Below are 13,165 nucleotides of genomic sequence, written 5' to 3'. Positions count from 1 at the left end.
TTTGGTTTACATTCTATTGTGTACACAGTGAAATTTGTGCTGTAAAATGTTTTTGTCTCGGCACACACTCACCTTGTTTGAAATCAATATAATTATCAATTTTGTTTGATGAAGCTTGTGTGTACATTAATAAAATATGCACACAGCTTCTTGCTATTTTTCAAGTCTAAACTTACTTTAACGCTCATTCCGTCGTAAAAAAAAGACATCGCTGTTGTCTGAATTTCATGTTTTATTTAGCTGTCCTTTTAGTGAAACCGCATCATCATATTTAGAGGGGAGCTGTCAAAACTGTGCCCGTTGTGGCTTGTGTTTGACGACTGAGGCTGTTGCCTGTGGCGTTCCGAACATGAGTGGCGTGCAACATTCCTGGGAGTGAATGACTCTTCAGTGTGAATGTGCAGTACGTAACTTTGTGGGACTTGGAGTAGGGGAGGGATGTGACAACCCTGACCAAGGGTGGGGCAGCGGCACAAGCCATGCCAATGAAACAAAAATTAAGAGTTTACCCAATAGGTTTAACTTTATTATACACTGTATTCGCAGAGCAAAAGGATGTTTAAAAAAATATATTGTGACGATTAATGTTGAACACAACCATTGTGTAGAGTTTGTGCCATTTTGTATTAGATTGCAAGTTTGAATTTGAAACATTCATCGATATTGTATAATATATATGTTAACATCACTCCATGCAGGCTTTTGGAGTGGTGCATAGACCTACTTATTGGGTTATTGAGATCATTGCAGGCTGGCTGATGTTGGGTGATGCGGTGTTTTTATGTATGTTTTGCAGAAACAAGTTGTTTCCCGAGTCCATGATCAGAAATATCATGTACCAGATTTTACAAGGACTGGCTTTCATCCACAAGCATGGTATGCAATTACCAATACAACATAGTAAAGTGTGTAGTTGCACAATAAAAACAAGTATAAACTCGTACATTAGTAAAACCTGAACAGACAGGTGCCTGATGTATTTTTACAGCCTCGATGACTCCTATGCCCCTGTATTAATGTTCTGTCAACATTTCCACTGCTCCACCACCAATAATCACTGGGGATGTGTGCATTGGAGGCGATGTGCGCAAATAGCATCCTTTGACAAGGATGGTGAATCATAAAATGTCGACTGTAATGTGTTTTATGCTTGTGCTGTCACAGCTACATAACACGGTGATTCACATAAACTGCCCATCTTGCGCAACTACATTAACATCGAAAACGAAAGCCACGCATTGGGTGGAGTGCAGCAGAAATGTCAATGGAAGAAGAAGTTGTGTTTTAGTGAGCTTCAATTGACTCGATTTATAGCTTTAGACATCAGTGGCAATTAATACCTTGCCCTGGTGTGGCCCCCACTCAATTAACTATGCTTACACAAAAAAAAAGAAATGTTGGTCAATTTGTTGTCAACAAAAGTAACCAGGAGGCAACGGTGTCATGATGAATCTCCAGCTTCTCTTTTAGGAATAAAGCCAATAATAGACCCTCCACAACAACAATTAGCAAAAGGTCCCCAGAGCTTTAAAGGGGATGGATTGTTTTAAAATCCACATTTAATTTGCACCTGCACTTGCACGTATTGCATTATATCACCAAGTACCAATTGTAATCGGCCAAGAGTTGAAAAGGGGGATTTTTGTTTCGTGTTTTTTTGTGTGAAGACTTGGAATTTATAACAAAAAAAAAGAATGTTATAACTTATAGAGTAGACATAACATTTTATCCAATCCATCAGGATCGTATTGCTACAAATGATGAAAGCTTGCTCATATATGGCCTGACCGTTTAAGAGTAATGCTTTAAATTAACAGACAAAACTGGAGATGTCAAAACATCCTCGGGAGACCTGCATGACGAAAGTAATGACCTAAACGTTAGTATTTTTACATTCGAGCCAATGCAAAGTGATGTATTCACTTCTATGCTCATCTCCTGTTTACAGCCCTGAGCCAATGGTGAAAATTCCACGTTCCTAATCCATAGATAAACTGATTATTTGATTGGCATGTGCAAATGGATTTCAGCTGCACATGACCAGGAACAGCAATGCAGATTATGAAATACTGTATGTAGAATAAATGTACAGGTGTGCGTAAGTGCACAGATAGAGCTTAAACACTGCATTATGTATACAACAATCCCTTGCCAACTGCGCGGGTTATGTTCCTGAAAACCGCCGCAGTTGGCAAAACCGTGGTTGGCAATACTAAGGCCTTATGGGAAAATTTGAGGTTATGGCAACCGTGTCTGCAGTCACACGCGTCAAAGCCGCCTAAGTTGCCTGTTCCTTCACTAAACACAAAATAGACGATGACATAAAAAAACAATAAATGTTAAATTAACAGAATTGTAAACAATACAATAATGTAATTTTCCTTTAATACTGAGGGTTGAAGTCCATGGTGATGACGATTACATTGGTGATGAGGTAATGTAAGAAGGAAGAGGGGCTTTACCCACCCTCTACCTCCACCTGGTGGTGGGAAGAGAGCAGTGGTGGAAGCTGGGAGGAGGGATGATGCACGGAGGGAACACAGATGCGGGTGATGTGAAATTACAAGTGCCGGTAGCCGTGCTAAACTGCAGATACACAAAACTCCATACCGCGGTGTGGAAATTGTAATGCCAAAGGAAAACCGTGGATACATACCGTGGATGCGAAAAACTAATCTCGTGAAGGATTTATGTACATTATCAATAATGTAATTATTTTTTTAAGGCTTCTTTCACCGTGACATGAAACCTGAGAATCTGTTGTGCATGGGGCCGGAGCTTGTGAAGATTGCTGATTTTGGACTGGCAAGAGAAATACGTTCCCGACCTCCCTACACGGACTACGTCTCCACTAGATGGTGAGCTCTAACCATTTCCATGCTAAGTGAGCCCGCTGTGCCAAGCCTGAATACTAATTGTTTGCTTTTTGGTACTCTTAAAGGTTGTTGTAGTGCACGTAGTGTGTTTAATTTTGGCATTTTTTTATGTAAGAAAAAAATTGTCCAATAATTACATCCAGGAAAGCATTGTCATTGTTTAATTGTTAATTGTTTTTAAAAAAATATACCTTTACATTTTTTCTTGTCATATGATACTGGGTAACTTTGTAAAGACGACGTCATAAACTCAAGACGTCATTCTTCATGGGTTTTCATTTTGCTGTTTCTGTTTCTTTTACATTATGTTAAATATCATTCCACTGCTGGATAAAGGCCTCCTTAAGCTGTCACCATCTATCCTGGTTCTGCGATGTAACAATCCACCTAATACTTCTGCAGGAGCTGATGTCATTGCTGCTCAATCTCTGTGGTGGCCATTCTCTCGCGGGCGCCTTTTCTCTCTTGGCTGCCACTTGTTATTATGGTCTGCTTGCTATATCATGACTTTTGGCAATGCGTCCTGCCCCTCCCGATCCCATTTTTCCTGATAGTCTTGCTGCCTTAAAGTATACATTTTCCCTTGACAGATGGTTTATTTTCGGTTCAACTGTAGCCAATTATTCCTCTGTGTAATCAGAGTGTAAGGCTTACTAAGTGTGTAATGTACCGTCTATTGGATCTTGGATACATAGTATAAAAATTCATTAAGTTAATGCAGTGTGAAATGCGTGCCCGATCGTGGGAACGATTGGGAGGGTACAAAGTGTCCAACGTTAAGAATAAATTACGAAATGTCATAGCAGCCTTGAAATCTGGCACTTTTTTCCCATTTGTGTTGCTTTAATTACGTATTAATTTGTGAAGGCCCACATTAACTTCATGATATTGTAATAATAACATACATTAGCTACATACACTCAATATTATTTTATAAAAAAATATATTTTTAGCCAATTCCTGTTGAATATGATGTAAGCAGGAGGAAATCGAGTACATTGAATGAAAAAACATGAATATGAAACACTCATAAATCCATACAAGTCGGTCAGCATCTCACTTGATGCACTGTTTCTATTGACCACTTCATAGACTTGCAATTAAAATGTGTAATTCACCAAAATCACATACAAAGTGCTACATTACGCCCATGCATCACCACTCGGAGCATAAAGGTGAATGAGAATTTTTAAGTCCTCCCCCACATGTATTCAATATAATTCAAGACCTTATTTTCTCTGAGATGCACATTATATGTGCAGGTCACAGCACATAGTCATGTGTTTAAAAATTCCTTGTGCCTGTGATACATTTCATACATTGCAATACTAAAATACAGCTACGATTATACAGCATCTACATGCAACCGCATTTTCAATTTTTTTTACGGAAATATTTGGTGTATTTATTTTCTATTGAGAGAAAGTGATAGGCAGGGGAAATAATAGTTCCTGACTTTGGGGAAGAATAAGATAATTACGGTAGTGACCTGTTAAAGTCTTGGCCTTCTGGAGCAGAGTAATGCGTGGAAGGGAGAAGAGTGAGATAGAAAGGGAGAGGTAGGAAAGTGTGCGGAGGATAATAGTGAAATCTGAGGGGAGACAAAGGAGACAGCATGGGTAGAAGTCGTAAGATGAGAGGGGAGAGGTAGGAGAGTGTGTGGAGGAGTGCGAGTGAAATTATAAGGGAGATGCAGGCAAGGGTTAGTCCACGGAGAATCTTGAAGACATAAGTGTGATCTTTAAATTAGTCTGGGATTGGAGCCAGTGCAGCAATCAAGTATTTGTTTGAGTATTCGTTGGATGTGGTCTTGTTTGTGGGGTATGTGTGAGAGGTCTGCCCTTACTCTGTCTGCTTGTTGTTCCACCGGCCTAAGATGTGATGTGTCTTATGTCATAACGCTGCGTTCTATCTGCAGGTATCGGGGCCCAGAGGTCCTGCTCCGTTCGACCAGCTACAGCTCGCCTATCGACATTTGGGCCCTGGGCTGCATCATGGCTGAACTCTACACGTTACGCCCACTTTTTCCCGGATCAAGCGAGGTTGACCAGATCTTCAAGATATGCCAGGTGCTTGGCACTCCTAAAAAGGTGAGATGTGTGTTAATGTCATGCAGTGCTTGGGGCTGTTGAGTTTGCTGTATAAGCTTTTCATATTTCTTTGCACCATTACTTATTTTGATACTTTAAACTGAAATCTATTTTAGGAAATGTTTCTGTAAATACTTAATTTTGGGATGTGATACTTTTTTAGATGTAACTCTTTTACATTTGCTTACAGCCTGAGAGGATGTTGCCGTGATGTAAAATGTAGTGCACTAGACTTGCATTCCAGAGGTCACCAGATTGATTGATTGGATCTCCCGGCGCAGCGGTGAAAACTGGGGCAAGTTTATTCAGCCCTCCGTACCACCTCTGTTCACCCAACAAGCATATAAGGGTACACCACAGCAGGCTGGGTATGGTGGGTAAAGTGTGGGTTTGCCCACGTCTTCCAAAAACTCCAGTAAGTCTGGGCAGCATGGAAGGCAAAGCCAAATACCTTCTAGAGGGGCTTTCTAGAACTCGCTCTAATGGAGGCCCATGCACCACCAGTGACTTATCGAGGAGATATCATGGTTATACCGCTATCTTTTTATACAGTGCGAGAGTTCTTGTGAATTCATATTTGTATATTACAAATAGCTAAATTATTATGGTTGTCCGATTATCAAATGTAGACTGCTCCCAAGAAAGGAATATGGAATTTACACCAACAGCTCAGGAACGCCAACAGAGATGAGCACTGCCACAGGTTCACTGGAGAGTTATACATTGATATAATAAAATAATAGTATGCAGCCCTATTGTAAATCAGTGACTGGATGAATCCCTCCCCGTGCCATGACTGCTATGCGGATTGTTTTCTCATACTTCACAGTGTGGGGTTTGTGAACAATTGGGGGCCCATGACCAGTAACAGATTTCTCCTGCCACCGATGTTAGCCATGACTCGAATGGAGTCGAGTTCAAAGCTTATTGCACAAACTTTTGTTTGTTTGTACAATAATATTTGTTTTTATTATACATGTATATCACAAAGTCTTTCTGTTTTGTTCGCTTCACAGAATGACTGGCCGGAAGGACATCAGTTGGCGGCAGCCATGAACTTCCGCTGGCCTCAGTGTGTCCCAACCAACTTGAAAACACTTATACCCAATGCCAGCAACGAGGCCATTCATCTCATGCGTGACATGCTCCATTGGGAACCTAAGAAGAGGCCAAATGCTGTGCAGGTTTGTTATTCATGTTAACCTAGATTGCGATGATGTATAGTGTTTTTGACTGCATAAAAATTGTCCCTAATGTTGTGGTTAAGTAATGTGGCTCATAACAACGCTTTCATGCCCTCTACTGTAAAATTCGTATATTACGTTTCAAATTTTAGCATATTTGTCAACTCAGCATTTTGTCCTTTTGCACTGTGTACTCTCTTAATTAAATATTGGTATAAAAGCATCGTTAACATTTCTTATACATAATATTATCAAATGTTTTTGGAATTTGCACTTTGTAGTAGGCAAAGGTAGGACTGCCTGTTTGGCCAGTATCTACGTATCCTCCTCAACATGCAATGAATAGTTGCTCTTTGAGATAGTGTTTCGATTTAGAAATATTTTATATTCTACGACACTGGATATAGCGGCCTTCACTAACAACTGGGATCACATGAACCGATTTGTGTAAAAAGTATAAGAATCTAAAATAATGTATTCCTCCATAAACAATTTGATACATGCATCATGAGTGTAAATATCAATTGCAATTGATAGTCATGCATGTTTTATCTAATAATTTGCAAAGTTAATTATATGTTGCTTGCATAATTCACCTACAATTTGATTAATTCCAAAAAAACCTGCCACCGTTTGCTGTGCACTCAAACTCAGGCTTTGTGCTTTTGTTTTTTTTTCCCCTAGTCATTACGGTACCCGTACTTCCAAGTGGGACAAGCTCTGGGACCTCCACAGCCCCTACAGCACCAGGCGCAACCCTCAGAGCAGCCGTTAAAGCCGCCTGCTCCAACCCAGCCACTCCAGCCCATCCAGCCATCCCAGCTCCCAGCTGTCGCTCCACACGCTCCCGCATACCCACCACTGCCCACCTACACGGCGGACCCTCCGAACCTTGGCCTGGGCCTCATACCCACCGTCAACAATAATCCTAATCCGGTTAGTGGAATTCGATTGGCTGTTTGCTTGTCACACAGTCCCTGCCTCTTAGTTGCCCGAGAGAGGTCATAAGGCAGTTGCACACAGCAAAGGGTTTTGTCTGAAGACTCTTGAGGTTTCGGTCAAGCCGACACCTCCGATTAGCACTGTTGCAAATGTACGGTGCCAAAAAAGTTCGACAACATACACCCTACAAGGTAATTAATCGAATTATTAGTTAATCAGCAATTACATTTTTACCATTTGTTATATTACGGGTGGAGTCGTGACTGATTGGTTAGCACACAGCACTAAGAACCCAGCGATCTGAGTTTGATTCCTAGCCACAAATAATGTCAGTAATGAGTGATCCTGGCTCCCTTTTACTTTCACCAAATCACTGACAGGTGTGGTGAAGTATAGTCAAACAACCCACGTAACTCGCACTGTGTAGGGAGGCTTTCATCCTGTGTGGATTAACAAAGGGCTGTACCGTACCAGTCGATTGATGCCACAGAACTTGTTTAAAGTGAACTCTAAGGTTAGCTTGGAAGTTTATAAGTGTTGAATACTTGCTCCTACCAGAACCCAGTTCCGGGGAACGAGAACATGGGAGCAGTGGGGCTAAAGGGTGGCCGGAGGCGCTGGGGCCAGGCCAACCTCAAGAATGCTGAGCAGTGGGATGACTTGGAGGACCTGGACTTCTCCACCAACTTCGGCAGGAAGCCGTCTCTCCCATGCAACAAGAAGAGCCTTGGCGAGGACACGCTGTTTGGGTAATGTGATATACTTTGTCATCAAAATAGGATTTTTGCTATTTATTGTTTATTATCTGGGGTGGAAAGTTAAGCAGCACCGTTTTCTGAGCACGGGGTAGTATAAATTACAGATTTCGAAGGTGATGGCCTGTCTATATACTACTTGGTGCGGCACTTTCCTGAAAAGTGATAGTTGCTAATTTGAGCATGGAAATACTGACTTTACATTGACTATCAAATTTAATGTTTTCAATTCCATAAAGCATGTGAAAATGCCTTTTACAGATCTGTAGAACAGAAGCCCCCAAACGCTTTCCCAGTTGGCAGCAAGAACACCGCGAAGCAACTGGACTCTGCATCTTCCGCCAGACAGCATTACCTGCGCCAGTCACGCTACCTTCCAGGTGCCAAACACACGTATACATGCTGATTACTTTATTGTTTAAAATACAAATTTACAGAATTTAGTTTATCTTTTTTTTTTAAATATGACACATTTGAATCACTGCCTTTGATTACAATTGCATACAAACTGTCGTAAGCCTGGGATCAAACGTGGAAAAGGTAAAAAAACTAATTTAGCAAGGGGCCTGATATAAAAACTATTAGTTTTCTGACTTTTATCGTTTTCAGCTTATATTTAGATATATTTGTGCTAATATAAGATGCCTGAATAAAACAATTAGACATATATCTAATGGGCTACTACTTGCACACTTTCAAAGAGTACCATCAAATGTCAATTCTCTACAATATATAATATTTTCATCTTTATATTCAGCACCCTTGATAACCTTCTCATAACTCACTTTTTTAGGTCAACTTTACAAAAAATGAAATTTGGAAGACCCAATTGAAATAATTCGTTTTTTGGAAGTTTCTCAATATAAACATATTTAACTCCCATTTGTGCCAAATTTCAGCTTTATTACCCGTTGTATCGTAGCTTTATTTTTCTAAAAAAAAAAATTCATGTTACATATCAGAAAGATACATTCTACTGTGAACTTTTTCCAAATAATTCAGTAAAGTAATCAAACGGGAAGTGATTTTTTTCTTTGTGTGCTTATGATTGATGTGATACTTTTCCCATATTTACACATTAACTAAGAGAACTGTTTAATTGATTGTCAATACATATGACAGAGGTTGGTTTTCTAATTTACATTTACTATTCCTGCAGGTATAAACACAAAAACTGGAGCAAATGGAAATCTGAATAGAGATGTGGAAAGCCCGTGGAGTAAAGACAGGGGTTACTCGAGCAAGCCTATGGGAGTTGTCGCTGGAATGAACTTAAACAGGACAAATGCAGGTGATGCGTATGGACTGTTTAGACTCGCCCTTGCCGTAGAAATGTGTAACTTTAAAAAGTGGCTCACACCCACCCATGGAAATGAGAATTGCCCAAAACAGTACCCATTCGAGTATGGAGACAATTTAACTCTTGAGTAAGGCTGCAACTTGTTTGAATATTCACAGTCTTTACATAGTTGGTTTATTAATTTATTAATTGAAATGTGATATATTAGAATACAATATGGATGGTTATATTATCAATTCCCACACAATTTGATACATGGAATGTGAGCTTAACCAGTTTTAATCAATGTATTGCTAAATCATATTGTTTTTTAATCAGGAAGCCTCACTTGGTTTGAAGATATTTTTTTGGTATGTTTGGCCAATTCCTTATTGAATATTTTGTGAGTGGGAAGAAACCAGAATACCTGTAGACAACCCAATCGTATAAGGAATAATACTCTTAAATGCACATATAGCCTGCCGTCATCAGTGGCAGCATCATTATCTTTAAAATCATTATCGGAAGCAGCATAATTACACATATATAGACAGGTGAGCATATACAACTGGTGTTATTGACACTTATGTAACATTGATGTCACCATTGCAGTTATGTTAGGCTATGGAATTATGATCTCAAAGGCATGCTGTCATGTGCACAGACCGAAGTGTACTGGTTTAAATGGCTGAGATGACTGGCAGATGCATTTACTATTCTTGCTCCCCACTGTGGTAGCTTGCTGTGTTTTAATCGGCTGGCACTGCTCATTGTTGTAAGCATCGATTCTGCACCCTCCGGATAAGTAAACATGACTACTGAGGATTTTCTGGTAAAAAAAACTGCCGTTATTATACATTTGACCTTTTTTTAAGCTTATAAAAATGGAAAAAAATAATGTCCACAACTCACATGACTGCCTGTTGTTTTTAAGCATTTGCAGGTCCTTCTTACAATGCAGTAAGCGGTTACATCCCATCATTCCAAAAAAAGGAAGTGGGATCTGCAGGCCAAAGAGTTCAGCTGGCACCAATCACAGGACCAACCTCCAGTACGTATCCCTGCCAAGCCATTTGTCAAAGTGCATAACAGTAAAATGCTGTTCAGAGCAGGATATAACTGGATAGCACCCAGCCTATGACTAAACCACCCGAAATGCACCCGATCTTATATCTCAGAGGCTAAGCCGGTTGAGCCGTGTATGTGTATGTTACGTACCTCTCTCTGGCACCGGCGGAGACATGCAGGGAAGCGGGCCCTAGAGGGCAGGGTCTCGTCGCAGAGAGAGGGGACGTTACTGACACGGGGTCGTGAAGGGGGCCTGAAAAGGGGGGGGGGGCTTGAGGGACACGTGACACTGGCCCCGGTTCCGTCGGGAGAGACCGAGCAGGGGGCGTAGCCGGAGGCGGAGTGAGGCCACGCTCAAGAGGACATTGGGGATGGGGGCGGAACGATCGTGGTTGTCTTTGTGCGGGAACTCGACGTGTGTCAGCGCTTCGGTTGTTGGTCTTCGGTTAAGTTATATTTAGGTTCCGTGGGTCAGGAGATTTACAGTCCTGAACCAGTTACGTAGTGACCCAGTTGGGGTCTAGTTTACCGAGAGTAGTGTTAAGCAGTAGCCCCGTTGGGCTATGTAATAAACATGGTGCCTCCAGATTCAGTGTGCGTCTCCGTGGAACCCACTACACCTGCATTGTTCTTGGATGGATGACCACTGTGTACAAAACAGGTCATAGACTGTGTGAGACAGTGTAGCAAAATCCATTGTATGTTCTTTTGTCCTAATTAATATGCTACATGCCTTCATCAGCCCACACTTACTTGCCAGTACAGTGATGTATGGTCAAATAACCCCTACGACCTGCATGGCATGGAAAGGCCCTCATCCAGCCATAGATTGACAAAAACGGCTGTACATGTACAACCCAACATGGAAAGTGGTAGTAATTTCACTCAGTAGTGAGCATTTATTCTTAACGATGTGCTAAATCATAGCCTTGTTCTTTTACAATACTCTCTTCAATTGTATTTTGTAATTCCACCTTCAAGCAGCATGACTAAAAGTACGTCACCTGAATGTTGTTTTATTCAAGAGTTAAAATAAATGTCTCCCTATGTCTTTCCGCACCCACAGACTACGGAGCGTGGAAGCCTACGGGCCGGCAACAAGTGGTGGGGCCGAGTTACAACCCCGCAGCCAAAACCTCCGCCGGGCTGATACAGCGCACGCAGCCAATGCAACCTGTCCACGGACGCACGGACTGGGCTTCCAAATACGGAAACCACAGATAGGAGCGGGAGACCACAGATAGGAGCGGAAGGCCACCGCGGCTGGGCTGGAATGATGGCTTCCCTTCGGTCTCACCGCACACGTGGCCAACAGAAGTGGACTTGTGACTGGGCCGTTTCAGTCTGTTGGTTAATTTTTATTACGAGTTTTATTTTTGTATGATACGCTTGTTTTTATTCATTGCAACTTTGCCACATGTTTGTGGTGCTGTAATTGAAATGTAAAGCTACTTTTTTTTTATCTACCATTCTTTAACCCTGATGTGCATACTCCAACAATGGGCTTATGTTATGAATGTGCCTATAATCCTGTAACTAAACTTTTGATTCAATGACAACTTTGTTATTTTAATTTAGTTTTTAAAGAAAAAATAGATTTTCCTACGTGGTAGTTTTTAATAATGAAACTATTTTTTATGTTTAACTACTTAACATTTGTTTACCATAATAAATGGATACAGATTTTTCTAAATTGCTGTTTTTTGTGCAATAGATACAGACAGGTTATACATTCAAAATGTAAAAATATATAAAGTGTATACCATACAATTATATAAATCTACTGGACAATGTTTGTATGTTTATAACTTAATTTCAAATTCTGAAAAAAACATTTGACAATACTCCTTAATCTGGAGCAGGAATTAACATATTTAGTTCATTAAAAAAAATTGAACACAATGTTCGCGTCTTAATTTCATTATCTTCAATATGCATGAGAATGGTTACGTGGTCACCAACACTTTCATCTCCATTTACTCATAACCAGAAAAACAATTCGCTGCACGGTGTCTGCATTCTTAAGTAGAGGTAGTCCACAACTTACGAACACCGACTTCCAAACATCCGCACTTACGAACGAGCTTCCATAAGATAATTATTTTTTAACCATCCGGCTTGTGAACTCGCACTTGCGAACTGAACCGAGGAACTTTACTTGGTTCGGCGCAGTCCGCGACTTGAACAGTAAGAAGTCACAGCCTCCCCCATAATGCGCAATGGCAGTGAACCGTAACATCATTTAAATAACACTGCATGTGCATTTAAATACATTGTGTTCCAACTTATGAACCGTTCAACTTACGAATGGGTCTCAGGAACGGAACTCGTTCGTAAGTCGAGAACTAGCCATATCGATATATTATCCATGTAACACTCCCAAGCATCCCCAATCTCATCCCCCCCCCCCCATACAGGCATCTGTTGTGCTTACCATTGCTTAGATGTGCCACTATACAGTGAGGGAAAAGTATTTGATCCCCTGCTGATTTTGTACGTTTGCCCACTGACAAAGAAATGATCAGTCTGAGACAAATCAATTTATAACATTTTTATATGCGTTTTTCTTGATTTTTGTTGTTATTCTGTCTCTCACTGCTCAAATAAACCTACCATTAAAATTATAGACTGATCATTTCTTTGTCAGTAGGCAAACGTACAAAATCAGCAGGGGATCAAATACTATTTTCCCTCACTGTAAGGTTCTTAAAAAAGCCAGTTGATGGATTATTCACAATAGCGAGAGTGCCCACCCCAGCCACCCATCTCGTCAGTCTCACCAAGACACCCAAAATAAACTTGACAGAGCACTGCCCTAAACGGTCGATGCTGATTTGCAAACTGTTTTACCGACATTACAAAAGCAAAAGGCTACACGTTTATAGCGAGGTGTGTGTGAGCGCTGATATTAAAGGCTCACCTGAGTTGTGATAAAATACACATGTCAGCTCATTGTTTGCAGGCTGCTTTT

At 40.7% G+C, this 13,165-nt stretch overlaps 1 protein-coding gene and 1 long non-coding RNA gene across 5 annotated transcripts in view; one reads left to right on the top strand and one right to left on the bottom strand.

The window, feature by feature from the left end:
• LOC116953813 (serine/threonine-protein kinase MAK-like) overlaps window positions 1-12,096 on the top strand; it is a 36,646-nt gene extending 24,550 nt beyond the window's left edge. For 2 of the 4 annotated variants that reach the window (XM_032974078.2, XM_032974077.2), the window contains exons 5-14: window positions 797-876; window positions 2,726-2,858; window positions 4,795-4,966; window positions 5,983-6,150; window positions 6,835-7,086; window positions 7,651-7,841; window positions 8,109-8,227; window positions 9,007-9,138; window positions 10,061-10,177; window positions 11,261-12,096. In XM_032974078.2, coding sequence (XP_032829969.1) covers window positions 797-876; window positions 2,726-2,858; window positions 4,795-4,966; window positions 5,983-6,150; window positions 6,835-7,086; window positions 7,651-7,841; window positions 8,109-8,227; window positions 9,007-9,138; window positions 10,061-10,177; window positions 11,261-11,418 — 1,522 coding nt within the window. In that variant the 3' untranslated portion in view covers window positions 11,419-12,096. The remainder of the gene's footprint in view (window positions 1-796; window positions 877-2,725; window positions 2,859-4,794; window positions 4,967-5,982; window positions 6,151-6,834; window positions 7,087-7,650; window positions 7,842-8,108; window positions 8,228-9,006; window positions 9,139-10,060; window positions 10,178-11,260) is intronic. The other 2 variants (XM_032974085.2, XM_032974094.2) reach the window with 2 other exon arrangements.
• On the bottom strand, window positions 3,069-3,554 carry LOC142930925 (uncharacterized). Its single transcript, XR_012946928.1, has 2 exons — window positions 3,264-3,554; window positions 3,069-3,233 (listed from the first exon to the last, which is right to left on the bottom strand). It is a non-coding gene; the product is annotated as an uncharacterized LOC142930925 (long non-coding RNA).
• Window positions 12,097-13,165: the final 1,069 nt, after the last annotated feature.

This window comes from Petromyzon marinus, chromosome 3 (genome assembly GCF_048934315.1).
Source record: "Petromyzon marinus isolate PM22_M1 ecotype Great Lakes invasive population chromosome 3, UKy_Petmar_22M1.pri1.0, whole genome shotgun sequence".
Lineage (NCBI taxonomy): Eukaryota > Metazoa > Chordata > Hyperoartia > Petromyzontiformes > Petromyzontidae > Petromyzon > Petromyzon marinus.
The sequence above is the reverse complement of the archived record's forward strand: the minus strand, read 5'-3'. Positions and strand labels throughout refer to the sequence as shown.